The sequence below is a fragment of the Tachyglossus aculeatus genome, chromosome 2 (assembly GCF_015852505.1).
Source record: "Tachyglossus aculeatus isolate mTacAcu1 chromosome 2, mTacAcu1.pri, whole genome shotgun sequence".
Taxonomy (NCBI): Eukaryota; Metazoa; Chordata; class Mammalia; order Monotremata; family Tachyglossidae; genus Tachyglossus; species Tachyglossus aculeatus.
The window spans coordinates 98,896,651-98,924,279 of record NC_052067.1 but is presented as its reverse complement, the minus strand read 5'-3'; the positions used below and the strand labels follow the sequence as shown (position 1 = coordinate 98,924,279).

At 48.5% G+C, this 27,629-nt stretch overlaps 1 protein-coding gene across 1 annotated transcript in view; it reads left to right on the top strand.

The window, feature by feature from the left end:
• The window catches only part of DCBLD1 (discoidin, CUB and LCCL domain containing 1), a 61,268-nt gene that overhangs the window by 9,761 nt on the left and 23,878 nt on the right, over positions 1-27,629 (top strand). The window contains 1 exon segment of the mRNA XM_038762663.1: positions 5,572-5,832. Within this exon segment, the coding sequence (XP_038618591.1) occupies positions 5,572-5,832 (261 nt within the window).

The window sequence follows — 27,629 nt, the reverse complement described above, 5'->3', positions numbered from 1 at the left end:
AACAAAACATGTAGACAGGTGTCAAAACTGTCAGAACAAATAGAATTACAGCTATATGCACATCATTGACAAAATAAATAGAGTAGTAAAACAGTCCCTACCCAACAACGGGCTCAAAGTCTAGAAGGGGGAGACAGACAACATAACAAAACATGTAGACAGGTGTCAAAACTGTCAGAACAAATAGAATTACAGCTATATGCACATCATTGACAAAATAAATAGAGTAGTAATCAATCAATCAATCAATCGTATTTATTGAGCGCTTACTGTGTGCAGAGCACTGGACTAAGCGCTTGGGAAGTACAAGTTGGCAACATATAGAGACAGTCCCTACCCAACAGTGGGCTCACAGTCTAAAAGGGGGAGACAGAGAACAAAACCAAATATACTAACAAAATAAAATAAATAGAAAAGATATGTACAAGTAAAATAAATAGAGTAATAAATATGTACAAACATATATACATATATACAGGTGCTGCGGGGAAGGGAAGGAGGTAAGATGGGGGGATGGAGGGGGGAGAGGAAAAAGGGGGCTCAGTGTGGGAAGGCCTCCTGGAGGAGGTGAGCTCTTAGAAGGGCTTTGAAGGGAGGAAGAGAGCTAGCTTGGCGGATGTGTGGAGCGAGGGCATTCCAGGCCAGGGATTCAGGGTGAAAGAGGAGAGAAGGAGAAAAGGACAAAGAGGAGGGGGAAGGGAAGAACAGGAAGTTACTTCTGTCCGCCTCTCATCTGGAGATTTGCTCTTTCTGAAGAGGCTTCAATTGCTCCCACTCCTTGAGGGCTCACAGACCTCAAGCGTCATCAAGAGGAGGTGGGGTTAGGACCCACGTCTTCCGACTCCCCAGCCTGTGCTCTTTCCACTAAGCCACGCTGCTTCCCTACTTAAAGGCTGCTCCTCTCCCACTACTCCCTGGCTTGCACGCTTTGTTCCCGAACTAACATCCTACTCACTGCTCCTTGTTCTCCTCTCACCGGTCACTAACTTCTTGCTCTTGCCCTTTCTTCCACCTGGAACTCACCCCGCCACTTCACATCAGGGAAGCAGCATGGCCTTCTCCAGGGGGATGCAGGGAAGCAGCGTGGCTCAGTGGAAAGAGCCCGGGCTTGGGAGTCAGAGGTCATGGGTTCTGATCCCGGCCCCGCCACCTGTCAGCTGTGGGACTTTGGGCAAGTCACTTATCTTCTCTGGGCCTCAGTTCCCTCATCTGTAAATTGAGGATGAAGACTGAGCCACTTCCTTCCCAGACTGAGCCCCTTCCTTCCTCTCCCCCTCGTCCCCCTCTCCATCCCCCTCTTCTTACCTCCTTCCCTTCCCCACAGCACCTGTATATATGTATATATGTATGTACATATTTATTACTCTATTTATTTATTTATTTTACTTGTCCATATCTATTCTATTCATTTCATTTTGTCAGTATGTTTGGTTTTGTTCTCTGTCTTCCCCTTTTAGACTGTGAGCCCACTGTTGGGTAGGGACTGTCTCTATATGTTGCCAATTTGTACTTCCCAAGCGCTTAGTACAGTGCTCTGCACATAGTAAGCGCTCAATAAATACGACTGATGATGATGAAGACTGTGAGCCCCATGTGGGACAACCTGATTACCTTGTATCCCCCGGGTGCCTAGAACGGTGCTTGGCACATAGTAAGTGCTAAACAAATGCTATTATTATTATTATTATTATTATTATTATTATTATGAACAGGACCTATGTCCAACCTGATTATCTTGTCTCTTACCCCAGCGTTTAGAACAGTGCTTGACACATAGAAAGCACTTAACAAATACCACCCTTATTTTTATTACTACTCTCTCCATCTTCAAAGCCTTCTGAAACTGCACAATACTTTCACCTCACTTAAGCACTTAGTTACCTTCACCCCCCGCCCCACCCACCGTGCAATTATGTATATTTATTTTCATTCTATCGCTTCCCCCTCCCTCTCCTTTACCTTAGCGTCCTTCTTTCACTCCCCTCTACTCTCACTCCCTCTTAGACTGTAAAATCCTTGGGGGCAGAGATCAAGTCTAATTAATTCATTAATTACGGTATTTGTTAAGTGCTTACTATGTGCCAGGTGCTGGGGTGGATACAAGAAAAGTAGGATTGACACAGCCTCTGTCCCACGTGGGGCCCACAGTCTCAAACCCCATTTTACAGAAGTAGCACGGCTCAGTGGAAAGAGCCCGGGTTTAGGAGTCAGAGGTCATGGGTTCAAATCCCAGCTCCGCCTCTTGTCAGCTATGTGTGTCACTTTGGTCAAGTCACTTCACTTCTCTGTGCCTCAGTGACCTCATCTGTAAAATGGGGATTAAGATTGTGAGCCCCACATGGGACAACCTGATCACCTTGTATCCTCCCCAGTGCTTAGAACAGTGTTTTGTACATAGTAAGCGCTTAACAACTGCCAAAATTATTATTATTATTATTATTGTTATTATTATAAGGTAACTGAGGTACAGAGGGGTTACATTCATTTCTTCATTCATTCTTTCAATTGTATTTATTGAGTGCTTCCTGTGTACAGAGCACTGTACGAAGCATTTAGGAAGTACAAATCGGCAACATATGGAGACGGTCCCTACCCAACAGTGGGCTCACAGTCTATTAGGGGGAGACAGACGACAAAACCAAAAGACAGCAGACAAGTAGCAAAGCCAGGATTAGGATCCATGACCTTTTGACTTCTAGGACCAGGCACTATCCACTGCACCATCCTGCTTCTACTTGCTCTCTCGAATCAATCAATCAATCAATCAATCGTATTTATTGAGCGCTTACTGTGTGCAGAGCACTGTACAAAGTGCTTGGGAAGTACAAGTTGGCAACATAGAGAGACGGTCCCTACCCAATAGTGGGCTCACAGTCGAAAAGGGGGAGACAGACAACAAAACCAAACATACTAACAAAATAAAATAAATAGAATAGATCTCTCCCGATTGAATGGGGCCCTAGGACAGAGAGGGACATTTGAATTCAGGGCTGCAGGAGTTCAGGGGAAGGGAGACACAGAAGTTTAATTGAGGTCGCAGACTGTGCCGGGCGGTCTGCTCTCCCATCTAATCTGGAGTTTATTTGCAGTGAGCTCGTTTTGGGCAGGGAATATGTCTAATGTTATGTTGTCCTCTCCCAAGCACTGGGTACATTGCCTTGGTACTGACACAGCTGCTTTGCACACAGTAAACACTCAATCAATACGGTTGAATGAATGATTGTGTATATTTGAGGCCGTCCCAGACTGAGCCCCCGCCTTTTAGACTGTGAGCCCACTATTGGGTAGGGACTGTCTCTATATGTTGCCAACTTGTACTTCCCAAGTGCTTAGTACAGTGCACTGCACACAGTAAGCGCTCAATAAATATGATTGATTGATTGATTTTTCTCCCCTCCTCATTGCCCCCCTCCTCCCCCACCCTTCTCCCTTCCCCTCCCCACAGCACTTGTGTATATTTGTACGTATTTGTTACTCTATTTTATTAATGATGTGTCTATAGCTATAATTCTATTTATAATAATAATGATAATGACGGCATTTTTCAGCGCTTACTATGTGCCCAGCACTGTTCTAAGCGCTGGGGAGGATACAAGGTGATCAGGTTGTCCCACGTGGGGCTCATAGTCTTCATCCCCCTCCCTCTCCTCCCCCTCCCCATCCCCCACAATTTACCTCCTTCCCCTCCCCACAGCACCTGTATGTACGTATATATGTTTGAACGTATTTATCACTCTATTTATTGATTTATTTTACTTGTACATATTTATTCTATTTATTTTATTTTGTTAATGTGTTTTGTTTTGTTGTCTGTCTCCCCCTACTAGACTTTGAGCCCGTTGTTGGGCTCAATGGCCAAGCCCCTGGGGGACCATTCATTCATTCCATCGTATTTATTGAGCGCTTACTGTGTGCAGAGCACTGGACTAAGCGCTTGGGAAGTCCAAGTGGGCAACATCTAGAGACGGTCCCTACCCAACAGCGGGCTCACAGTCTAGAAGGGGGAGACAGAGAACAAAACAAAATGTATTAACAAAATGAAATACATAGAATAGTGAATATGTACAAGTAAAATGAATAGGGTAATAAATCTGCACAAACATATATACAGGTGCTGTGGGGAGGGGAAGGAGGTTATGTTACCAACTTGTACTTCCCGAGCGCTTAGGCCAGTGTTCTGCACACAGTAAGCGCTCAATAAATATGAATGAATGAATGGCTGGGGGGATGGGGAGGGGAGGAGGCGGAGAGGAAGGAGGGGTCTCAGTCTGGGTAGGCCTCCTGGAGGAGGTGAGCTCTCAGACCACGCCCATTGGGGGGACCACGCCCCCTGGTTGGCCCCGCCCCCGGCGCCTGATTGGCTCTGCTCCCTGTCGTCTCTCTCCGGCCCCGCCCCTGATTTGGCCCCTCCCCTGTATGGCCCCGCCCCTGATTGGCCCTTCCCCTTTATGGCCCACCCCTGATTGGTCGCTCCCCAATCCGGCCACGCCCCCTGACTGACCACGCCCCCCGACCGCCCCCGCTCCCGGATTGGCCCCTCGCCCTCCCCGGCCACGCCCCCTGCCCTGTCACGCGCCCTGACTGGCCCCTCGCCCTGTCCGGCCCCGCCCCCCTGCCCAGCCCCTCCTTCTGATCGGCCCCATTCCCCCGTCCGTCCCCGCGCCCTGATTGGCCCCGTCCCTCCTGTCCGTCCCCGCCCCGCGTCCGTCCCCGCGCCCTGCTTGGCCTCTCGTCCTGATTGGCCCCGCCCCCTCCCGGCCCCCGCCCTGACTGGCCCCGCCCCCTGTCCGGTCCCGCCCCCCACCCGGTCCCGCTTCCTGGTTGGTCCCGTCCCCCCCCCGCCCCGCGTCCGTCCCCGCGCCCGGATTGGCCCCTCGCCGTGCCCGGCCCCTCCCCCCGCCCCGCCCCGCCCCCTGTCCGGCCCCGCCCCCGTCCGTCCCCGCGCCCTGATTGGCCCCTCGCCCTGTTCGGCCCCGCCCCCCGTCCAGCCCCGGTCTCTGATTGGCCCCGTCCCCCCCGTCCGTCCCCGCCCCGCGTCCGCCCCCGCGCCCTGATTGGCCCCTCGCCGTGTCCGGCTCCTCCCCCCGCCCCGCCCCGCCCCCGTCGGGCCCCGCCCCCGCCCGTCCCCGCGCCCTGATTGACCCCGTCCCCCGGTCCGTCCCCGCCCCCGTCCGTCCCCGCGCCCTGATTGGCCCCTCGCCCTGTTCGGCCCCGCCCCCTGTCCGGCCCCGCCCCCCGTCCGTCCCCGCCCCGCGTCCGTCCCCGCGCCCTGATTGGCCCCTCGCCGTGCCCGGCTCCTCCCCCTTCCCCGCCCCGCCCCCTCTCCGGCCCCGCCCCCGTCCGGCCCCGCGCCCTCATTGGCCCCGTCCCCCCGCCCCGCGTCCGTCCCCGCGCCCCGATTGGCCCCTCGCCCTGTTAGGCCCCGCCCCCTGTTCGGCCCCGCCCGCCGTCCGTCCCCGCCCCCTGATTGGTGCCGTCCCCCCGTCCGTCCCCGCCCCCGCCCTTCCCCGCGCCCTGATTGGCCCCTCGCCGTCCCCGGCCCCTCCCCCCGCCCCGCCCCGCCCCGGTCAGGCCCCGCCCCCCGTCCGTCCCCGCGCCCTGATTGGCCCCGTCCCCCCGCCCCGCGTCCGTCCCCGCGCCCCGATTGGCCCGTCGCCCCGTCCGTCCCCGCCCCCCGGTGGGTGCCCTGGCCGGGGCGCGGAGCGCGGCTCCGGCGTCGGCGGGGAGCCACGGGAGCCATGGGAGCTGCGGGGACGGGGACGGGGACCCTGCTCCGGCTGCTGCTGCTCCTCGTGCTGGCGGCCCCGCTCTGCCCGCGGGCGGAGGACCTCGGTGAGACGGGGCGGACGGACGGGGGGGAGGGACCGTCTCTCTGTGTTGCCAACTTGTCCTTCCCAAGCGCTTAGCACAGTGCTCTGCACACAGTGAGCGCTCAATAAATGCCATTGAATGAATGATTGATTGACGGGGGAGGGAGAGGGTTGGCAAGAGCCCGGCCATTCATTCATTCATTCATTCATTCATTCATTCCATCGTATCGATTGAGCGCCTACTGCGTGCAGAGCACTGGACTGAGCGCTTGGGAAGGACAAGTCGGCAACAGACGGAGACGGTCCCTCCCCAACTGCGGGCTCAGGTGCATGCATTCATTCATTCATTCATTCAATCGTATTTAATCATAATGATAATGATGGCATTTATTAAGCGCTTACTGTGTGCAAAGCACTGTTCTAAGCGCTGAGCACTGTTTCATGAGCGCTTACGGTGTGCAGAGCACTGGGCTAAGCTCTTGGGAAGGACAAGTTGGAGACATGGAGAGACGGTCACTCATTCAGTCGTATTTATTGAGCGCTTATTGTGCGCAGAGCACTGCACTAAGCGCTTGGGAAGCACAAGTTGGCAACATAGAGAGACGTCATTCATTCAGTCGTATTTATTGAGCGCTTATTGTGTGCAGAGCACTGGGCTAAGCGCTTGGGGAGTACAAGTTGGCAACATAGACGGTCATTCATTCAATCGTATTTATTGAGCGCTTATTGTGTGCAGAGCACTGCACTGAGCGCTTGGGAAGCACAAGTTGGCAACATAGAGACGGTCATTCATTCATTCAATCGTATTTATTGAGCGCTTACTGTGTGCAGAGCACTGGACTAAGCCCTTGGGGAGTACAAGTTGGCAACATAGAGAGACGGTCATTCATTCATTCAATCGTATTTATTGAGCGCTTACTGTGTGCAGAGCACTGGACTAAGCGCTTGGGGAGTACAAGTTGGCAACATAGAGAGACGGTCATTCATTCATTCAATCGTATTTATTGAGCGCGTATTGTGTGCAGAGCACTGGACTAAGCGCTTAGGAAGGATAAGTTGGCAGCACAGAGAGACGGTCATTCATTCAATCGTATTTATGGAGCGCTTACTGTGTGCAGAGCACTGCACTAAGCGCTTTGGAAGCACAAGTTGGCAACATAGAGACGGTCATTCATTCATTCAATCGTATTTATTGAGTGCTTACTGTGTGCAGAGCACTGGACTAAGCGCTTGCGAAGTACAAGTTGGCAACATAGAGAGACGGTCATTCATTCAATCGTATTTAGTGAGCGCTTACTGTGTGCAGAGCACTGGGCTAAGCGCTTGGGAAGGACAAGTTGGAGACATAGAGAGACGGTCACTCATTCAGTCGTATTTATTGAGCGCTTATTGTGCGCAGAGCACTGCACTAAGCGCTTGGGAAGCACAAGTTGGCAACATAGAGAGACGTCATTCATTCAGTCGTATTTATTGAGCGCTTATTGTGTGCAGAGCACTGGGCTAAGCGCTTGGGGAGTACAAGTTGGCAACATAGACGGTCATTCATTCAATCGTATTTATTGAGCGCTTATTGTGTGCAGAGCACTGCACTGAGCGCTTGGGAAGCACAAGTTGGCAACATGGAGACGGTCATTCATTCATTCAATCGTATTTATTGAGCGCTTACTGTGTGCAGAGCACTGGACTAAGCCCTTGGGGAGTACAAGTTGGCAACATAGAGAGACGGTCATTCGTTCATTCAATCGTATTTATTGAGCGCTTACTGTGTGCAGAGCACTGGACTAAGTGCTTGGGGAGTACAAGTTCGCAACATAGAGAGACGGTCATTCATTCATTCAATCGTATTTATTGAGCGCTTATTGTGTGCAGAGCACTGGACTAAGCGCTTAGGAAGGATAGGTTGGCAGCATAGAGAGATGGTCATTCATTCAGTCGTATTTATTGAGCGCTTATTGTGTGCAGAGCCCTGGACTAAGCGCTTGGGAAGTACAAGTTAACAGATAGAGACCGTCATTCATTCATTCAATCGTATTTATTGAGCGCTTACTGTGTGCAGAGCACCGGACTAATAAGCGCTTGAGAAGCACAAGTTGGCAACAGATAGAGACGGTCATTCATTCATTCATTCGTATTTACTGAGCGCTTACTGTGTGCAGAGCACTGAACTAAGCGCTTGGGAAGTACAAGTTGGCAACAGATAGAGACGGTCATTCGTTCATTCATTCAATCGTGCTTACTGTGTGCAGAGCACTGGACTAAGCGCTTGGGAAGCACAAGTTGGCAACATAGAGAGGCGGCCATTCATTCAATCGTATTTATTGAGCGCTTACTGTGTGCAGAGCACCGGACTAATAAGCGCTTGAGAAGCACAAGTTGGCAACAGATAGAGACGGTCATTCATTCATTCATTCGTATTTACTGAGCGCTTACTGTGTGCAGAGCACTGAACTAAGCGCTTGGGAAGTACAAGTTGGCAACAGATAGAGACGGTCATTCGTTCATTCATTCAATCGTGCTTACTGTGTGCAGAGCACTGGACTAAGCGCTTGGGAAGCACAAGTTGGCAACATAGAGAGGCGGCCATTCATTCAATCGTATTTATTGAGCGCTTACTGTGTGCAGAGCACTGGACTAAGCGCTTGGGAAGCCCAAATTGGCAACATATAGAGACGGTCAACCAATCGTCTTTATTGAGCGCTTCCTGTGTGCAGAGCACTGGACTAAGCGCTTGGGAAGGACAAGTTGGCAACATAGAGAGACGGTCCCTACCCAACAGTGGGCTCACAGTCTAGAAGGGATGGCTGGGGATCTAGGGGCAGAGCCCCCTCGCCTACGGCTCCGATCCCATCACCCATTCCCGACAGTGCTGAGGGGAAGGGGCCCAGGAGGAGGAGGGAACAGCCACCTGTCTCTTTCTCTGCCCCCCTCTGTTTCTCTCTCTCTCTCTCTCTCTCTCTCCCCATTTCTCTATTTCTTCCTCTTTCTCTGCCCCCTCTCAGTTTCTCTCTCTCTCTCTCTCTCTCTCTCTCTCTCTCTCTCTCTCTTTGTCTCTCTCTCACTGTTTCCTCTCTTTGTTTCTCTGCCCCCTCTGTTTCTCTCTCTCTCCTCTCTCTCTCTCCATTTCTTTATTATTTCTTCCTCTCTTTCTCTCTCTCTCTGTTTCTCTGCCCCCCCTCCATTTCTCTATTTCTTCCTCTTTCTCTGCCCCCTCTCTGTTTCTCTCTCTCTCTCTCTTTCACTATTTCCTCTTTCTCTGTCTGTCTGTTTCTCTGCCCCCTCTGTTTCTCTCTCTCTCTCTCTCTCTCTCTCTCTCTCTCTCTCTCTCTCTCTCTCTCTCTCCATTTCTCTATTTCTTCCTCTCTTTCTCTGTCTCTGTTTCTCTGCCCCCTCTTTCTCTCTCTCTCTCTCCATTTCTCTATTTCTTCCTCTCTTTCTCTGTCTCTCTGTTTCTCTGCCCCCCTCTGTTTCTCTCTCTCTCTCTCTCTCCATTTCTCTATTTCTTCCTCTTTCTCTGCCCCCTCTCTGTTTCTCTCTCTCTTTCACTATTTCCTCTCTTTCTCTGTTTCTCTGCCCCCTCTGTTTCTCTCTCTCTCTCTCTCTCTTTCTCTCTCTCTCTCTCTCTCTATTTCTTCCTCTTTCTCTGCCCCCTCTCTGTTTCTCTCTCTCTCTCCATTTCTCTATTTCTTCCTCTCTTTCTCTGTCTCTCTGTTTCTCTGCCCCCTCCTTCTCTCTCTCTCTCTCTCTCTCTCTCCATTTCTCTATTTCTTCCTCTTTCTCTGCCCCTTCTCAGTTTCTCTCTCTCTCTCTCTCTCTCTCTCTTTCACTATTTCCTCTCTTTGTCTTTCTCTGCCCCCTCTGTTTCTCTCTCTCTCTCTCCATTCCTCTATTTCTTCCTCTCTTTCTTTGCCCCCCCTCTCCATTTCTCTATTTCTTCCTCTCTTTCTCTGTTTCTCTGCCCCCTCTCTGTTTCTCTCTCTCTCCATTTCTCTGTTTCTTCCTCTCTTTCTCTGTCTGTTTCTCTGCCCCCTCTCTGTTTCTCTCTCTCTCTCTCTCTCCATTTCTCTATTTCTTCCTCTCTTTCTCTGCCCCCCTCTGTTTCTTTCTCTCTCTCTCTCTCTCTCCATTTCTCTATTTCTTCCTCTCTTTCTCTGTCTCTCTGTTTCTCTGCCCCCTCTCTGTTTCTCTCTCTCCATTTCTACTTATTTTATTTTGTCATATGTTTGGTTTTGTTCTCTGTCTCCCCCCCCCCAGACCGTGAGCCCGCTGTTGGGTAGGGACCGTCTCTCTACGTTGCCAACTTGGACTTCCCAAGCGCTTAGTCCAGTGCTCTGCACACAGTAAGCGCTCAATAAATACGATTTGATTGATTGATTGATTGACCCTGAGGGGCTGGCCGGAGGAGCAGGAAGGGCCAACCCGGCCCCGACGAGCTCTCGGAGGTGATGGGGGAAGCGCTGGCTGATGATGGGATGAGCTGCCACGGTGGGGGCAAGGAGGGGACGGTCAGGCCGCCGGGGCAGCCTGCTCCTACCCCAGGTCCATAAAGAGCAGCTCGGGATCCTCCCCATCATCGGTGCTGGGCCTCAGGGTCCTCGCCTGGTCCGGCCCAGGGCTGCTCCAGGAACTGGCTCTGGCCTGCTGTCATTCATTCATTCATTCATTCATTCAGTCGTATTTATTGAGCACTTACTGTGTGCAGAGCACTGGACTAAGCACTTGTACAAGTGGGCAACATATAGAGGCGGTCATTCATTCATCCATTCAATCGTATTTATGGAGCGCTTACTGTGTGCAGAGCACTGGCCTAAGTGGTCCCTCCCCAACAGCCGGCTCGCAGTCTAGAAGGAGGAGACAGACAACAAAACAACACACATTACCAAAATAAAATAAATAGAATAAATATGTACAAGTAAAATGAATAAATAAATGGAGTAATAAATATTTACTCCCCCTCCCCATTCCCCCTGCCTTACCTCCTTCCCCTCCCCACAGCAACTGTATATAATAATAATAATAGCATTTGTTAAGCGCTTACTATGTGCAGAGCACTGTTCTAAGCGCTCGGGGGGATACAAGGTGATCAAGTTGTCCCATGTGGGGTTCACAGTCTTAATCCCCATTTTACAGATGAGGGAACTGAGGCTCAGAGAAGTTAAGTGACTTGCCCAAGGTCACACAGCAGACATGTGGCAGAGCCGGGATTTGAACCCATGACCTCTGACTCCAAAGCCCGGGCTCTTTCCAATGAGCCACGCTGCTTCTCTTCTATATATATGTTTGTATGTATTTATTACACTATTTTACTTGTGCATATCAATCTGCGCATCAGGCGGAAACTCCTCACCCTCAGCTTCAAGGCTGTCCATCCCCTGGCCCCCTCCTACCTCACCTCCCTTCTCTCCTTGTCCAGCCCAGCCCTCACCCTCCGCTCCTCTGCCGCTAACCTCCTCACCGCACCTCGTTCTCGCCTGTCCCGCCGTCGACCCCCGGCCCACGTCCTCCCCCGGGCCTGGAATGCCCTCCCTCCCTCTGCCCATCCGCCAAGCTAGCTCTCTTCCTCCCTTCAAGGCCCTACTGAGAGCTCACCTCCTCCAGGAGGCCTTCCCAGACTGAGCCCCTTCCTTCCTCTCCCCCTCGTCCCCCTCTCCATCCCCCCCCATCTTACCTCCTTCCCTTCCCCACAGCACCTGTATGTATGTATATATGTTTGTACATATTTATTACTCTATTTACTTTACTTGTACATATCTATTCTATTTATTCTATTTTGTTAGTATGTTTGGTTTTGTTGTCTGCCTCCCCCTTCTAGACTGTGAGCCCACTGTTGGGTAGGGACCGTCTCTGTATGTTGCCAACTTGTACTTCCCAAACAGTACAGTGCTCTGCACACAGTAAGGGCTCCATAAATACGATTGAATGAATGAATGAATAGGGACCGTCTCTGTTTGTTGCCATCTTGTACTTCCCAAGTGCTTAGTCCAGTGTTCTGCACACAGTAAGCGTTCAATAAATACGACTGAAGGAATGAAGTGTACATATTTATTGCTCTATTTTACTTGTACATATTTATTCCATTTATTTTATTTTGTTGATATGTTTTGTTGTCTGTCTCCCACTTCTAGTCCGTGAGCCTGCTGTTGGGTAGGGACCGTCTCTGTATGTTGCCAACTTGTGCTTCCCAAGCGCTTAGTCCAGTGCTGTTTGGGTGATCAGTCTGTACTCACTGTTTGGATGATGAGTCTGTGCTCACTGTTTAGGTGATAAATCTGTGCCCACCCCCCTGGTCCTCTGTGCTCACTATTTAAGTGGTCAGTCTGTGTGGTGAACTCTGCTCACTGTTTGGGCGATCAGTCTGTGCTCACTGCCCCGGTAAGTTGTGCTCACTGTGTAGATGATCAGCAGGTGCTCACTGTTTAGGTGATCAACTTGGGCTCACTGCCCGGGTGAACTGTGCTCACCGTTTGGATGATAATAATATTAATGATGGCGTTGGTTAAGTGCTTGTTATATTCGAAGCACTGTTCTAAACGCTGGAAAGAGGAAGTGAGGGCTTTTTTAAAATGGCATTTATTAAGCTCTTACTATGTGCAAAGCACTCTTCTAAGCGCTGGGGAGGTTACAAGGTGATCAGGTTGTCCCACGGGGGGCTCACAGTCTTAATCCCCATTTTACAGATGAGGGAACTGAGGCCCAGAGAAGCGAAGTGACTTGCCCAAAGTCACTCGGCTGACAATTGTCGGAGTCAGGATTTGAACCCACGGCCCCCGACTTCAAAGCCCGGCTTTTTTCCACCGAGCCACGCTGCTTCATGCTCACTGCTTGAGTGTTGTGTGTTCACCGGGGGATCAACCTGTGCTCACTTCCCCGGGTGATTTGTGCTCACAATTTGGGTGATCAATCCGTGCTCACTTGCCCGGGTGAACCGTGCTCACCCTTTGGGCGATCAGCCTGTGCTCACTGCTTGGGTGATCCGCGTTCACCGGTGGGATGATCAATCAGTGATCTTTGCCCACTGTTTGGGCGATCATTCCACGCTCACTGCTTGGTTACTTGTCCATATCTATTCTGTTTATTTTATCGGCCGTGAGACCTTGGGAAGTCACTCCTCTGGGCCTCAGTTCCCTCATCTGTAAAATGGGGTTGAAGACTGTGAGCCCCACGCAGGACAACCTGATCACCTTGTATCAATCAATCAATTGTATTTATTGAGCGCTTACTGTGTGCAGAGCACTGGACTAAGCGCTTGGGAAGTCCAAGTTGGCAACATATAGAGACAGTCCCTACCCAACAGTGGGCTCACCAGTCCCAACAGTCTACAAGGGGGAGACAGAGAACAAAACAGAACATATTAACTAAATAAAATAAATAGAATAGATATGTACAAGTAAAATAAATAGAGTAATAAATATGCACAAACATATCATCATCATCAATCAATCACAGTCTACAAGGGGAAGACAGAGAACAAAACCAAACATATTAACTAAATAAAATAAATAGAATAGATATGTACAAGTAAAATAAATAGAGTAATAAATACGTACAAACATATCATCATCATCATCAATCGTATTTATTGAGCGCTTGCTGTGTGCAGAGCACTGTACTAAGCGCTTGGGAAGTACAAGTTGGCAACATATAGAGATGGTCCCTACCCAACAGTGGGCTCACAGTCTACAAGGGGGAGACAGAGAACAAAACCAAACATATTAACTAAATAAAATAAATAGAATTGATATGTACAAGTAAAATAAATAGAGTAATAAATATGTACAAACATATCATCATCATCATCAATCGTATTTATTGAGCGCTTACTGTGTGCAGAGCACTGTACTAAGTGCTTGGGAAGTACAAGTTGGTAACATATAGAGACAGTCCCTACCCAGCAGTGGGCTCACAGTCTAAAAGGGGGAGACAGAGAACAAAACCAAACATATTAACAAAATAAAATAAATAGAATAGATATGTACTAGTAAAATAAATAAATAGAGTAATAAATATTTACAAACATATACATATATACAGGTGCTGTGGGGAAGGGAAGGAGGTAAGACGGGGGATGGAGATGGGGACGAAGGGGAGAGGAAGGAGGGGGCTCAGTCAAATACGATCATTATTATTATGATTTATTGAGCGCTTACTGTGTGCCAAGCCGTGTGACTTTGGGCAAGTCACTTCACTTGGGCCTCAGTTCCCTCATCTGTAAATAAATAGAATGTCTATTCTATTTATTTTATTTTGTTAATATGTTTTGTTTTGTCCTCTGTCTCCCCCTCCTAGACTGTGAGCCCGCTGTTGGGTAGGGACCGTCTCCCTACGTTGCCAACTTGTACTTCCCAAGCGCTTAGTCCAGTGCTCTGCACACAGTAAGCGCTCAATAAATAGGATTGATTGATGGGTCTCCCGACTCACTCCTCCCTGACCCCCTTTCCCGGACTGCAGTTGAGGAGCTGCCCTGATTTCGGCTGGAAAACTACACCGGCCCACACAGCTCCGTGGCTACTAAAGAGTGACCGGAATCGGCCAGAAAGTAGCCTGTGGCCGGGATAATGACCCGTGTTGCCGTGCGGTTGGTGCTTAGATGGGGCCGTCCGGCCTGTGTCACCACAGGATTCTCAAAAGCGTGGCGGAGTGGGTAGAGCACAGTCCTGGGAGTCAGAGGGTTATGGGTTCTAATTCCGCCGCCGCCACTTGTCAGCTGTGCGACTTTGGGCAAGCCGCTTCACTTCTCTGGGCTTCAGTTCCCCCATCTGCCAAATAATAATAATAATGGTATTTGTTAGGCACTTACTATGTGCCAAGCACTGTTCTAAATAATGCTATTGGTGTTTGTTAAGCGCTTACTAGGTGCCAAGCACTGTTCTAATTAAGAATATTGGTATTTGTTAAGCGCTTACTAGGTGCCAAGCACTGTTCTAATTAAGAATATTGGTATTTGTTAAGCGCTTACTATGTGCCAAGCACTGTTCTACATAATGATATTGGTATTTGTTAAGCGCTTACTAGGTGCCAAGCACTGTTCTAATTAATAATATTGGTATTTGTTAAGCGCTTACTACGTGCCAAGCACTGTTCTAATTAATGATATTGGTATTTGTTAAGCACTTACTAGGTGCCAAGCACTGTTCTAATGAATAATATTCGTATTTGTTAAGTGCTTACTAGGTGCCAAGCGCTGTTCTAATTAAGAATATTGGTATTTGTTAAGCGCTGACTATGTGCCAAGCACTGTTCTACATAATGATATTGGTATTTGTTAAGCGCTTTCTATGTGCCAAGCACTGTTCTACATAATGATATTGGTATTTGTTAAGCGCTTACTATGTGCCAAGCACTGTTCTACATAATGATATTGGTATTTGTTAAGCACTTACTAGGTGCCAAGCACTGTTCTAATTAAGAATATTGGTATTTGTTAAGCGCTTACTATGTGCCAAGCACTGTTCTACATAATGATATTGGTATTTGTTAAGCGCTTACTAGGTGCCAAGCACTGTTCTAATTAATAATATTGGTATTTGTTCAGCGCTTACTAGGTGCCAAGTGCTGTTCTAATTAAGAATATTAGTATTTGTTAAGCGCTGACTATGTGCCAAGCACTGTTCTAAGCGCTGGGGTAGATACAAGGTTATCGGGTTGTCCCACTTGGGGCTCACAGTCTTGATCCCCATTTTACAGATGAGGTAACCGAGGCCCAGAGAAGTTAAGTGAGTTGCCTAAAGTCACACAGCTGGCAAGTGGAGGAGTCAGGATTAGAACCCACGACCTCTGACTCCCAAGCCCGGGCTCTTTCCGCTAAGCCACGTTGCTTCTCACTTCCCAAGCGCTTAGTACAGCGCTCTGCACACAGTAAGCGCTCAATAAATACGTTTGATTGATTGAGGGCTTAGTACAGTGGTCTGCACACAGTAAGCGCTCAATAAATACGAGTGATTGATCGATTGATATGGGGTTTGAGACTGTGAGCCCCACGTGGGACAACCCGATAACCTTGTATCTACCCCAGTGCTTAGAACAGTGCTTGGCACATAGTAAGCGCTTAAATACCAATATTCTTAATTAGAACAGTGCTTGGCACCTAGTAAGTGCTTAATACCAATAGCATTATTTAGAACAGTGCTTGGCACCTAGTAAGCGCTTAACAAATACCAATATCATTATTTAGAACAGTGCTTGGCACATAGTAAGCGCTTAACAAATACCAATATCATTATTTAGAACAGTGCTTGGCACATAGTAAGTGGGACAGGGACTGTGTCCAACCCAATTTGCTTATGATGGCATTTATTAAGCGCTTACTCTGTGCAAAGCACCGTTCTAAGCGCTGGGGAGGATACAGGGTGATCAGGTTGTCCCACGGGGGGCTCACAGTCTTCATCCCCATTTGAGAGATGAGGGAACTGAGGCACGGAGAAGTGAAGTGACTTGCCCAAAGTCGCACAGCAGACAGTTGGCGGAGCCGGGATTTGAACCCATGACCGCCGACTCCAAAGCCCGGGCTCTTTCCACCGAGCCACGCTGCTTCTCGCTGCTTGCATCTACCCCAGCGCTTAGTATAGTGCCTGGCCCATAGTAAGCACTTAACAAATACCACTATGACTATTATTATTATTCAACCGTATTTATTGAGCGCTTACTGTATTGCTATTATTATGATGATCGGTGTTGGAGCGGGAATCTGCCCCTCCTCTCGCTTCGGTTACGAAAAGAGAAGCAATGTGGGCTGGTGGTTAGAGCACAGGCCTGGGGTTCAGAAGGGCCTGAGTTCTAATCCCAGCTCCGCCTGCGAGCCCCATGGGGGACAGGTACTGTGTTCAACCTGATTTTTACTTGTATCCACCCCAGCGCTTAGTTCAGTACCTGGCACGTAGTAAGCGTTTAACAAATACCATCATTATTATCATTGTCTGCTCTTCTTTCAATTTATTCGGTTGTATTTATTGAGCGCTTACTGTGTGCAGAGCACTGTACTAAGCGCTTTGCATCTTTAGGCAAGTCCCTTCACTTCCCTGGGCCTCAGTTACTACAGCAGTGAGCTTGTTGTGGGCAGGGAATGTCTCTTTTGTTCTACTACAACTACTACTACTACTAATAATAATGATGGCATTTATTAAGCGCTTACTATGTGCCAAGCATCATCATCATCATCAATCGTATTTATTGAGCGCTTACTGTGCGCAGAGCACTGTACTAAGCGCTCGGGAAGTACAAGTTGGCAGCATATAGAGACAGCCCCCACCCAACAGTGGGCTCACAGTCTAAAAGGGGGAGACAGAGAACAAAGCCAAACATACTAGCAAAATAAAATAAATAGAATAGATATGTACAAGTAAAATAAATCTAAGCGCTGGGGTGATCAGGTTGTCCCCCGGTGGGCTCACAGTCTTAATCCCCATTTTACAGATGCGGTAACTGAGGCCCAGAGAAGTGAAGTGACTTGCCCAAAGTCACACAGCTGACAACTGGCAGAGCCGGGCTTTGAACCCGTGGCCTCTGACTGCAAAGCCCCTGCTCTTACCACTGAGCCACGCTGCTTCTCTCATTAGAGAGACATTCTCTCCCAGTAGAGAGACGGCATGGCCTAGTGGAAAGAGCCCGGGCTTGGGAGTCAGAGGACTTGGGTTCTAATCCCGACTCCGCCACTTGTCTGCCGGGTGACCGTGGGCAGGTCGCTCCACGTCTCCGTGCCTCCGTTCCCTCATCTGTAAAATGGGGATTTAAGACCGTGAGCCTCACGTCGGACAACCTGATCACCTTGTATCCGCCCCAGCGCTTAGAACAGTGCTTGGCACAGAGTAAGCGCTTAATACCATAATTAATATTAATTAACACTACAGTGCTTTGCAGACAGCAAGTACTCAGTAAATATGGTTGATTGAATGAATGAATAAAATGGGGATGAAGACTGTGAGCTCCGAGTGGGATGGGGACTGTGTCCAACCTGATTTGCTTGTGTCTACCCCAGTGCCTGGTAACCGCTTAACAAATACCACCATTTTTATTATTATTATTATTATTATTAAAATGGTAAAACAAATGGGCAGTAGAGGCAAGGTCACTGTGCCTCGTTCTCGCCCGTCCCGCCGTCGACCCCCGGCCCACGTCCTCCCCCTGGCCTGGAATGCCCTCCCTCTGCCCATCCGCCAAGCTAGCTCTCTTCCTCCCTTCAAGGCCCTGCTGAGAGCTCACCTCCTCCAGGAGGCCTTCCCGGACTGAGCCTCCTCCTTCCTCTCCCCCGCCCTGCCTCCTTCCCCTCCCCACAGCACCTGTATATACGCTTGTACAGATTTATTACTCTATTTTACTTGTACATATTTACAATTTATTTTGTTAATGACGTGCGTCTAGCTCTATTTCTACTTATTCTGACGACTTGACGTCCGTCCACATGTTTTGTTTTGTCGTCCGTCTCCCCCTTCTAGACTGTGAGCCCGCTGTTGGGTAGGGACCATCTCTCTATGTTGCCAATTTGTACTTCCCAAGTGCTCAGTACAGTGCTGTGCACACAGTAAGCGTTCAGTAAATACGACTGAAGGAATGAATGAAAAGTTCAGGCTGATTTGGTCCTTCTCCCCATGACAGGCGGTAGCTACGAAGTCTTCCGGGACAGGCACGGTGGTGACTCCCTCTCCTGACAGTGCTCTGCACATAGTAAACGCTCAATAAATACGATTGATGATGATGATGACCTGTCCTGAATGTTCCCCAAGTGCCCGTCTAGAACTCTGTATGTAGTGGGCGCTCAGTATTTTGCTGTGCTTGTATTGGGCGCCCAGTTTGGTTCTCTGTGGGTGTCGGGCATCCAGTGCAGAGTGGGCACCCAATTTTTTTCTCTACATGCGGTGGGTGCCCAGTTCAGTTCTCTACATAACAGTAATTGTGATATTTTCATTCATTCATTCAATCGTGTCTATTGAGCGCTTACTGTGCGCAGAGCACTGGACTAAGCACTTGGGAAGTACAAGTTGGCAACGTGAGCCCCTTCCTTCCTCTCCCCCTCATCCCCCTCTCCATCCCTCCCATCTTACCTCCTTCCCTTCCCCACAGCACCTGTATATATGTTTATGTGTTTGTACATATTTATTACTCTATTTATTTATTTTACTTGTACATATCTATTCTATTTATTTTATTTTGTTAGTATGTTTGGTTTTGTTGTCTGTCTCCCCCTTCTAGACTGTGAGCCCACTGTGGGGTAGGGACTGTCTCTATATGTTGCCAACTTGTACTTCCCAAGCGCTTAGTACAGTGCTCTGCACACAGTAAGCGCTCAATAAATACGATTGATGATGATGATGACTGTCTCTATATGTTGCCAACTTGTACTTCCCAAGCACTTAGTACAGTGCTCTGCACACAGTAAGCGCTCAATAAAGACGATTGATGATGATGATATAGAGACGGTCCCTACCCAACATTGGGCTCACAGTCTAGAAGGGGGAGACAGAGAACGAAACAAAACATATTAACAAAATAAAATAAATAGAATAAATATGTACAAATAAAATAGAGTAATAAATACGTACAAACATATATACAGGTGCTGTGGGGAGGGGAAGGAGGGAAGGCGGGGGGGATGGGGAGGGGGAGGAGGTGCTTACTATGTGCCAGGCACTGTATTAAGCACTGGGGTGGATACAAGCAAGGCAGGTTGGACACAGTCCCTGTCCCAAGTGGGGCTCTTAGTCTCGATCCCCATTTTACAGATGAGGGAACTGAGGCCCAGAGAAGTGAAGTGACTTGCCCAAGGTCACACAGCAGACAAGTGGTAGAGCCGGCCTCTAGACTGTGAGCCCGTTGTGGGCAAGGATTGTCTCTGTTGCTGAATTGTACTTTCCAAGCGCTTAGTACAGTGCTCCGCACACAGTAAGTGCTCAATAAATACGATTGAAAGAATGAATGAATGAGTGAACCCATGACCTTCTGATTCCCAGGCCCATGCTCTATCCTCTATGCAATAATAATAATTATCATTATTATAATATTATATATAATAATATATATTATTATATATAATATATAATATAATATTATAATGTGAATTATATTGTTGTATAATTTATTATATATTATTATTATATTATTATATAATGATAATAATAATAATAATTTTGGTATTTAAGTGCTTACTATGTGCCAAGCCCTGTTCTAAGTGCTGGGGGAGATACAAGGTGATCAGGTTGTCCCACGTGAGGCTCACAGTCTTTAATCCCCATTTTCCAGATGAGGTAACTGAGGCACCGAGAAGTGAAGCGACCTGCCCCAAGTCACACAGCCGACATGTGGCAGAGCCGGGATTAGAACCCATGACCTCTGACTCCCAAGCCCGCTCTCTTTCCACTGAGCCACGCTGCTTCGCTAAACTACTCACCCAGTTTGGTTCTCTGTGTGTGGTGGGCGCCTAGTTCAGTACTCTGTGTGTGGTGATAACGATGGTATTTGTTAAGCGCCTAATGGGTGTCGAGCGCTAGTCTAAGTACCGTTACAACCTAATCAGGTTGGACACGTTCCCCTGTCCCACGGGGGGCTCACAGTCTTAGTCCCCATTTTACAGTCGAGGGAACCGAGGACCAGAGAAGTGAAGCGACCTGCCCGAGGTCACACAGCAGACAAGTGGCGGAGGCGGGATTAGAACCCAGGTCCTTCCAACTCCCAGGCCCGCTCTCTATCCACTAGACCACGCTACTTCAGATATCTGTGTGTGGTGGCTGCCCGGTTCGGTGTTTTGCACACAGTGGGCACCCAGTTTGGCTCCCTGCGTGTGGGGGGAATCCAGTCCAGGGCTCTGGTTGCCGATGCTGGTGTCACCCAGGTGTAATAATAATAATAATATTGCTTGGCACATAGTAAGCACTTAAATACCAAAATTATTATTATTATCATTATATAATAATATATAATAAATCATATAATAGTATATTTTATATTATAATATTACATTATATATTATATAATAATATATAATAATAATAATAATAATTACTATTATTATTTTGGTATCTGTTAAGCGCTTACTATGTGCAAAGCACTGTTCTAAGCGCTGGGGAGGATACAATAGACTGGGAGCCCACTGTTGGGTAGGGACCGTCTCTATATGTTGCCAACTTGTACTTCCCAAGCGCTTACTACAGTGCTCTGCACACAGCAAGGACTCAATAAATGCGATTGAATGAATGAATGAAAGGTGATCAGGTTGTCCCACGGGGGGCTCACAATCTTAATCCCTATTTTCCAGATGAGGTAACTGAGGCACAGAGAATCAATCAGTCGTATTTATTGAGTGCTTACTGTGTGCAGAGCACTGTACTAAGCGCTTGGGAAGTATAAGTTGGCAACATACAATCAATCAATCAGTCAATCGTATTTATTGAGCGCTTACTGTGTGCAGAGCACTGTACTAAGCGCTTGGGAAGTACAAGTTGGCAACATATAGAGACGGTCCCTACCCAACAGTGGCACCGTGGTCTAGTGGCAAGAGCCTGGGCTGGGGACTCTCAGGTCATGGGTTCTAATCCAGTCCCTACCCAACGGTGGGCTCACAGTCTAAAAAGTGAAGTGACTTGCCCAAAGTCACACAGCTGACAATTGGCGGAGTCGGGATTTGAACCCATGACTCTGACTCCCAAGCCCGGGCCCTTTCCACTGAGCCACGCTGCCTCCTTTCAGAAACCTCTCTAAGAAGTTTAGAAGCTGCCCTGCCTGGTGTGACGATCTATCAGGTGCGTCAGCTGTGTGACTTCGGGCGAGTCACTTAACTTCTCTGTGCCTCAGTGACCTCATCAGCAAAATAGGGACTAAAGACTGTGAGCCCCACATGGGAAAACCTGATTACCTTGTATCCCCCCCAGCGCTTAGAACAGCGCTTGGCACATAGTAAGCGCTTAACAAATACCTTTATTATTAAAAGAGAATTATATATTCTAGACTGTGAGCCCACTGTTGGGTAGGGACCGTCTCTATGTGTTGCCGACTTGTACTTCCCAAGCGCTTAGTACAGTGCTCTGCACACAGTAAGCGCTCAATAAATACGATTGATTGATTGATTGATACGAGGGACCCAGACGGATGAGCGGTGCCCTCGTGTCTCGCCGCCCCAGGAGCTGCTGGCATTCAGTTGGTTGTCTGGGCCACCTGGCTATGCCCTATCTCTATGAAGCAGCGTGACTCAGTGGAAAGAGCCTGGGCTTTGGAGTCAGAGGTCATGGGTTCGAATCCCGGCTCCACCGCAAGTCTGCTGTGTGACCTTGGGCAAGTCACTTAACTTCTCTGAGCCTCAGTTCCCTCATCCGTAAAAATGGGGATTAAGACTGTGAGCCCCACTTGGGACAACTTGATCACATTGTATCCCCCCACCCCAGCGCTTAGAACAGTGCTTTGCACATAGTAAGCGCTTAACAAATGCCATCATTATTATTATTATTATTATTATTATTACCCGGCTAAAACATTTGCGCTGGGGATCTGGAGGGAGGAATCTGAAGCGAATAGGGGGGGCTCACCTACTCCGGCCCCCACGGTAGGGGAGGGACAAGACCCACAGCTCCCCATCCTCCCCCAGCCCCGCCTGTTTGGGGACAGATCCATAGATAGCAATTTTGCCTGAACCAGCTGCTCAGGGCTGGCCGAGGAGCGGCCATGTTCCCCTTCTCAATCAATCAGTCAATCAATCGTATTGATTGAGCGCTTACTGTGTGCAGAGCACTGTACTAAGCGCTTGGGAAGTACAAGTTGGCAACATATAGAGACAGTCCTTCCCCAACAGTGGGCTCACTGCGTCGCTCTCACACTTGGATTTGCACCCTTTATTCACCCCACATCACAAAACTTAGGTACGATCAATTTATTGCACACATTTTAATGATGGCAGTAATTAAGCGCTTACTATGTGCAAAGCACTGTTCTAAGCGCTGGGGAGGTAACAAGGTGATCAGGTTGTCCCCCGTGGGGCTCCCAGTCAATCCCCATTTTACAGATGAGGTAACTGAGGCACGGAGAAGTTAGGTGACTTGCCCAAGGTCACACAGCTGACAGTTAGTGGAGCCGGGATACGAACCCATGACCTCCTAAGTGCTTGGGAGAATATGTTTGGTTTTGTTCTCTGTCCCCCCCTTCTAGACTGTGAGCCCGCTGTTGGGTAGGGACTGCCTCTATGTACTTCCCAAGCGCTTAGTACAGTGCTCTGCACACAGTAAGTGCTCAATAAATACGATTGATTGATTGACAGACACGTTCCCTGCCCACAAGGAGCTTACAGTCTAGAGGGGGAGATAGACATTAATATAAATCTGTAAATTATGAATATATGAATAATAATAATAATGGTATTTGTTAAGCGCTTACTATGTGCAAAGCACTGTTCTAAGCACTGGGGGGATACAAGGTGATCAGGTTGTCCCACATGGAGCTCACAGTCTTCATCCCCATTTTACAGATGAGGGAACCGAGGCACAAGGAAGTGAAGTGACTTGCCCAAAGTCACACAGCTGACAAGTGGCATGACCCATGACCTCTGACTCCAAAGCCCTTGCTCTTTCCACTGAGCCACACTGCTTCTCTATAATCAATCAATCAATCATATTTATTGAGCGCTTACTGTGTGCAGAGCACTGTACTAAGCGCTTGGGAAGTCCAAGTTGGCAACACATAGAGACGGTCCCTACCCAACAGTGGGCTCACAGTCTAGAAGACTATAAGCGCCGTGGAGCTGAGGGCGGGGTGAATAAAGGGTGCCAATCCAGGCGCCAGGGCGACGCAGAAGGGAGCGGGAGAAGAGATGAGGGCTTAGTCGGGGAAGGCCTCTTGGAGGAGGTGTGCTTTTAATAAGAATTTGAAAGTGGGGAGAGTGATCGTCCGCCAGATATGAAGAGGAAGGAAATTCCAGGCCAGAGGCGGGACGTGGGCAAGACGTCGGCGGTGAGATAGATGAGATGGAGGTACAGTGAGTGCGTTGGCATTATTCATTCAGTCATTCTTTCTTTCAATCGTATTTATTGAGCGCTTACTGTGTGCAGAGCACTGGACTAAGCGCTTGGGAAGTACACGTTGGCAACATATAAAGACGGTCCCTACCCAACAACGGGCCCACAGTCTAGAAGGGGGAGACAGACGACAAAATAAAACACGTAGACAGGTGTCAAAGTCGTCCGAACAAATAGCATTAAAGCTATGGGCACATCATTAACAAAATAAATAGTAAATCTGTACAAGTAAAATAAATAGAGTAATAAATCTGTACAAACATATATCCGGGTGCTGTGGGGAGGGGAAGGAGGTAGGGCGGGGGGGATGGGGAGGAGGAGGGAAAAAGGGGGCTCAGTCTGGGAAGGCCTCTTGGAGGAGGTGAGCTCTCGGTAGGGCTTTGAAGGGAGGGAGAGAGCTAGCTGGGAGGAGCAGAGCGTGCGGGCTGGGCCGTAGTAGGAAATCAGAGAGGTAAGGTAAGTGATGAGTGTTTTAAAGGCAATGGTAAGGAGTTTCTGCTTGATTCGGAGGAGGCTGGGACTGAAATGATTTTGTAGAAAATGACCCTCCTCCCCCTCCCCATCCCACCTCCTTCCCCTCCCCACAGCACCTGGATATATGTATATATAAGTACATATATATATATATTTAAGTGTATATATATATATATTTAAGCGCTTAGTACAGTGCTCTGCACACAGTAAGCGCTCAATAAATACGATTGATCATCATCATCATCATCAATCATATTTATTGAGCGCTTACTGTGTGCAGAGCACTTGATATATGTTTGTACGTCTTCATTGCTCTATTTATTTTACTTGTCCATGTTTACTGTTCTGTTTATTTTGTTCATATGTTTTGTTTTGTTGTCTGTCTCCCCCTTCTAGACTGTGAGCCCGCTGTTGGGTAGGGACCATCTCTATATGTTGCCGGCTTGTACTTCCCAAGCGCTTAGTACAGTGCTCTGCACACAGTAAGTGCTCAATAAATACTAATGAATGAATGAATCCAGGCAGCAAAGTATGGACTGAAGCGGGGAGAGAAAGGAGGCAGGGAGGTCAGCTAGGAGGCTAGTGAAGTAGTCAAGGTGCATATCCATGGTAGTCATCATCATCATCATCAATCGTATTTGAGTGCTTACTGTGTGCAGAGCACTGTACTAAGCGCTTGGGAAGTACAAGTTGACAACATATAGAGACGGTCCCTACCCAACAGTGGGCTAATAGTCTAAAAGAGCGGGCTAACAGTCTAAAAGGTGGGCTAACAGTCTAAAAGTTAATGTACATATCCATAATTTATGTATTTCTATTAATGTCTGTCTTCCCCTCTAGACTGTAAAGACGTTGTGGGCAGGGAATGTGTCCATCAACTCTGTTGTACTGTGCTCTCCCAAGGACTTAGTACGGTCCTCTGCGCACAGACTGGTCGGTGCAGGCAGTGTCGGGCAGGAAGCTGTGCCAGAAGGAAAACGGGCAGTCTCTGGGGAGCATTCATTCATTCAATCGTATTTATTGAGCGCTTACTGTGTGCAGAGCACTGTACTAAAGCGCTTGGGAATGATAATGACGGTATTTGTTAAGCGCTTACTATGCCTCTCCACCTCCCCGCCTTACCTCCTTCCCTTCCCCACAGCACCTGTATTTATGTATATATGTTTGTACGTATTTATTACTCTATTTTTTTTATTTTACTTGTACATATCTATTCTATTTATTTTATTTTGTTAGTATGTTTTGTTTTGTTCTCTGTCTCCCCCTTCTAGCCTGTGAGCCCACTGTTGGGTAGGGACCGTCTCTATATGTTGCCGACTTGTCCTTCCCAAGCGCTTAGTACGGTGCTCTGCACACAGTAAGCGCTCAATAAATGCGATTGATTGATTGCAAAGCACTGTTCCGAGCTCTGGGAAGTACAAGTAGCCAGGTGTAGCAGGCTGGGCTGGGGGCACACCTGGGGCAAAATGCCCCCTGCCCACCACTGTGGTCAGGGGTGGGACCCGTCCAGCACTCCTGCTGCCCGCTGTCTCTCCCCCCACCCCCCAGACACATGTTACACACACGAACACTCACTCACTCACTCTCCTTCATGCACACAGGCTCTCATCCGCTCAGGAAACGCCCTAGAGCAAGAAGAATCTCCAGCTCGGACGGGTAGAACCAGTTCCCATCCCCTCCTGCCACTCGGGTTTCGCCCGGTTGTGCGACTATCTCTATGTGTTGCCAATTTGTACTTCCCAAGCGCTTAGTACAGTGCTCTGCACATAGCGCTCAATAAATACGATTGATGATTGATGATGATGATGATGACCGCAACTGGCACGGGGCTTCAGGGAAGGAAGGAGCTTTGTAGCTGAGCCCGGACTGCCTTTCCCCGGAATGATGGGGTTTTGACCTCAACCTGGGGACATGAGTTCATTTCACGTCAGCGCCATGCACAGTGTCAGAGTGCCCACTGGTAAATACCCCGAAGACATGTGCAATTCATTCATTCATTCATTCATTCATTCGTATTTACTGAGCGCTTACTGTGTGCAGAGCACTGGACTAAGCACTTGGGAAGTACAAGTTGGCAACATAGAGAGACGGTCATTCATTCATTCATTCAATCGTATTTACTGAGCGCTTACTGTGTGCAGAGCACTGGACTAAGCACTTGGGAAGTACAAGTTGGCAACATAGAGAGACGGTCATTCATTCATCCAATCGTATTTACTGAGCGCTTACTGTGTGCAGAGCACTGGACTAAGCACTTGGGTAGTACAAGTTGGCAACATATAGAGATGGTCATTCATTCATTCAGTTGTATTGAACGCTTACTATGTGCAAAGCACTGTACTAAGCACTTGGGAAGTACAAGTTGGCAACATATAGAGATGGTCATTCATTCATTCAATCGTATTTACTGAGCGCTTACTGTGTGCAGAGCACTGGACTAAGCACTTGGAAAGTACAAGTTGGCAACATATGGAGACGGTCATTCATTCATTCAATCGTATTTACTGAGCGCTTACTGTGTGCAGAGCACTGGACTAAGCACTTGGGAAGTACAAGTTGGCAACATAGAGAGACGGTCATTCATTCATTCAGTTGTATTTATTGAACGCTTACTATGTGCAGAGCACTGGACTAAGCACTTGGGAAGTACAAGTTGGCAACATATAGAGACGGTCCCTACCCAACAACGGGCTCACAGTCTAGAAAGGGGAGACGGACAACAAAACAAAACATGTGGATGGTATTTGTTAAATGCTTACTATGTGCAAAGCACTGTTCTAAGCGCTGGGGAGGTTACAGGATGATCAGGTTGTCCCACAGGGAGCTCACTGTTTTTAATCCCCATTTTTCAGATGAGGTAACTGAGGCACAGAGAAGTTAAGTGACTTGCCCAAAGGGCTTAAAGAGTACAGACCCACGTGCATAGGCGATGCAGAGGGGAGGGTTGAATTGGTTTAGGAAAAGAGGTTCATCAGAGGTTTGAAGATGGGGAGAGAGGTGGTCTGGTGGTTATGGCGGAGCAGGGAATTCCAGGGCAGTAGGAGGACATGAGCCAGGGGTCAGTGGTAAGACCGATGAGTGTGGCTCAGTGGAAAGAGCCCGGGCTTTGGAGTCAGAGGTCATGGGTTCAAATCCCGGCTCTGCCAACTGTCAGCTGTGTGACTTTGGGCAAGTCACTTCACTCCTCTGGGCCTCAGTCACCTCATCTGTAAAATGGGGATTAAAACTGTGAGCCCCCCGTGGGACAACCTGATCACCTTGTAACCTCCCCAGGGCTTAGAACAGAGCTTTGCACATAGTAAGCGCTCAACAAATACCATCATCATCATCAAGGCACAGCGAGTAGGTTGGCGGTAGAGGAGTG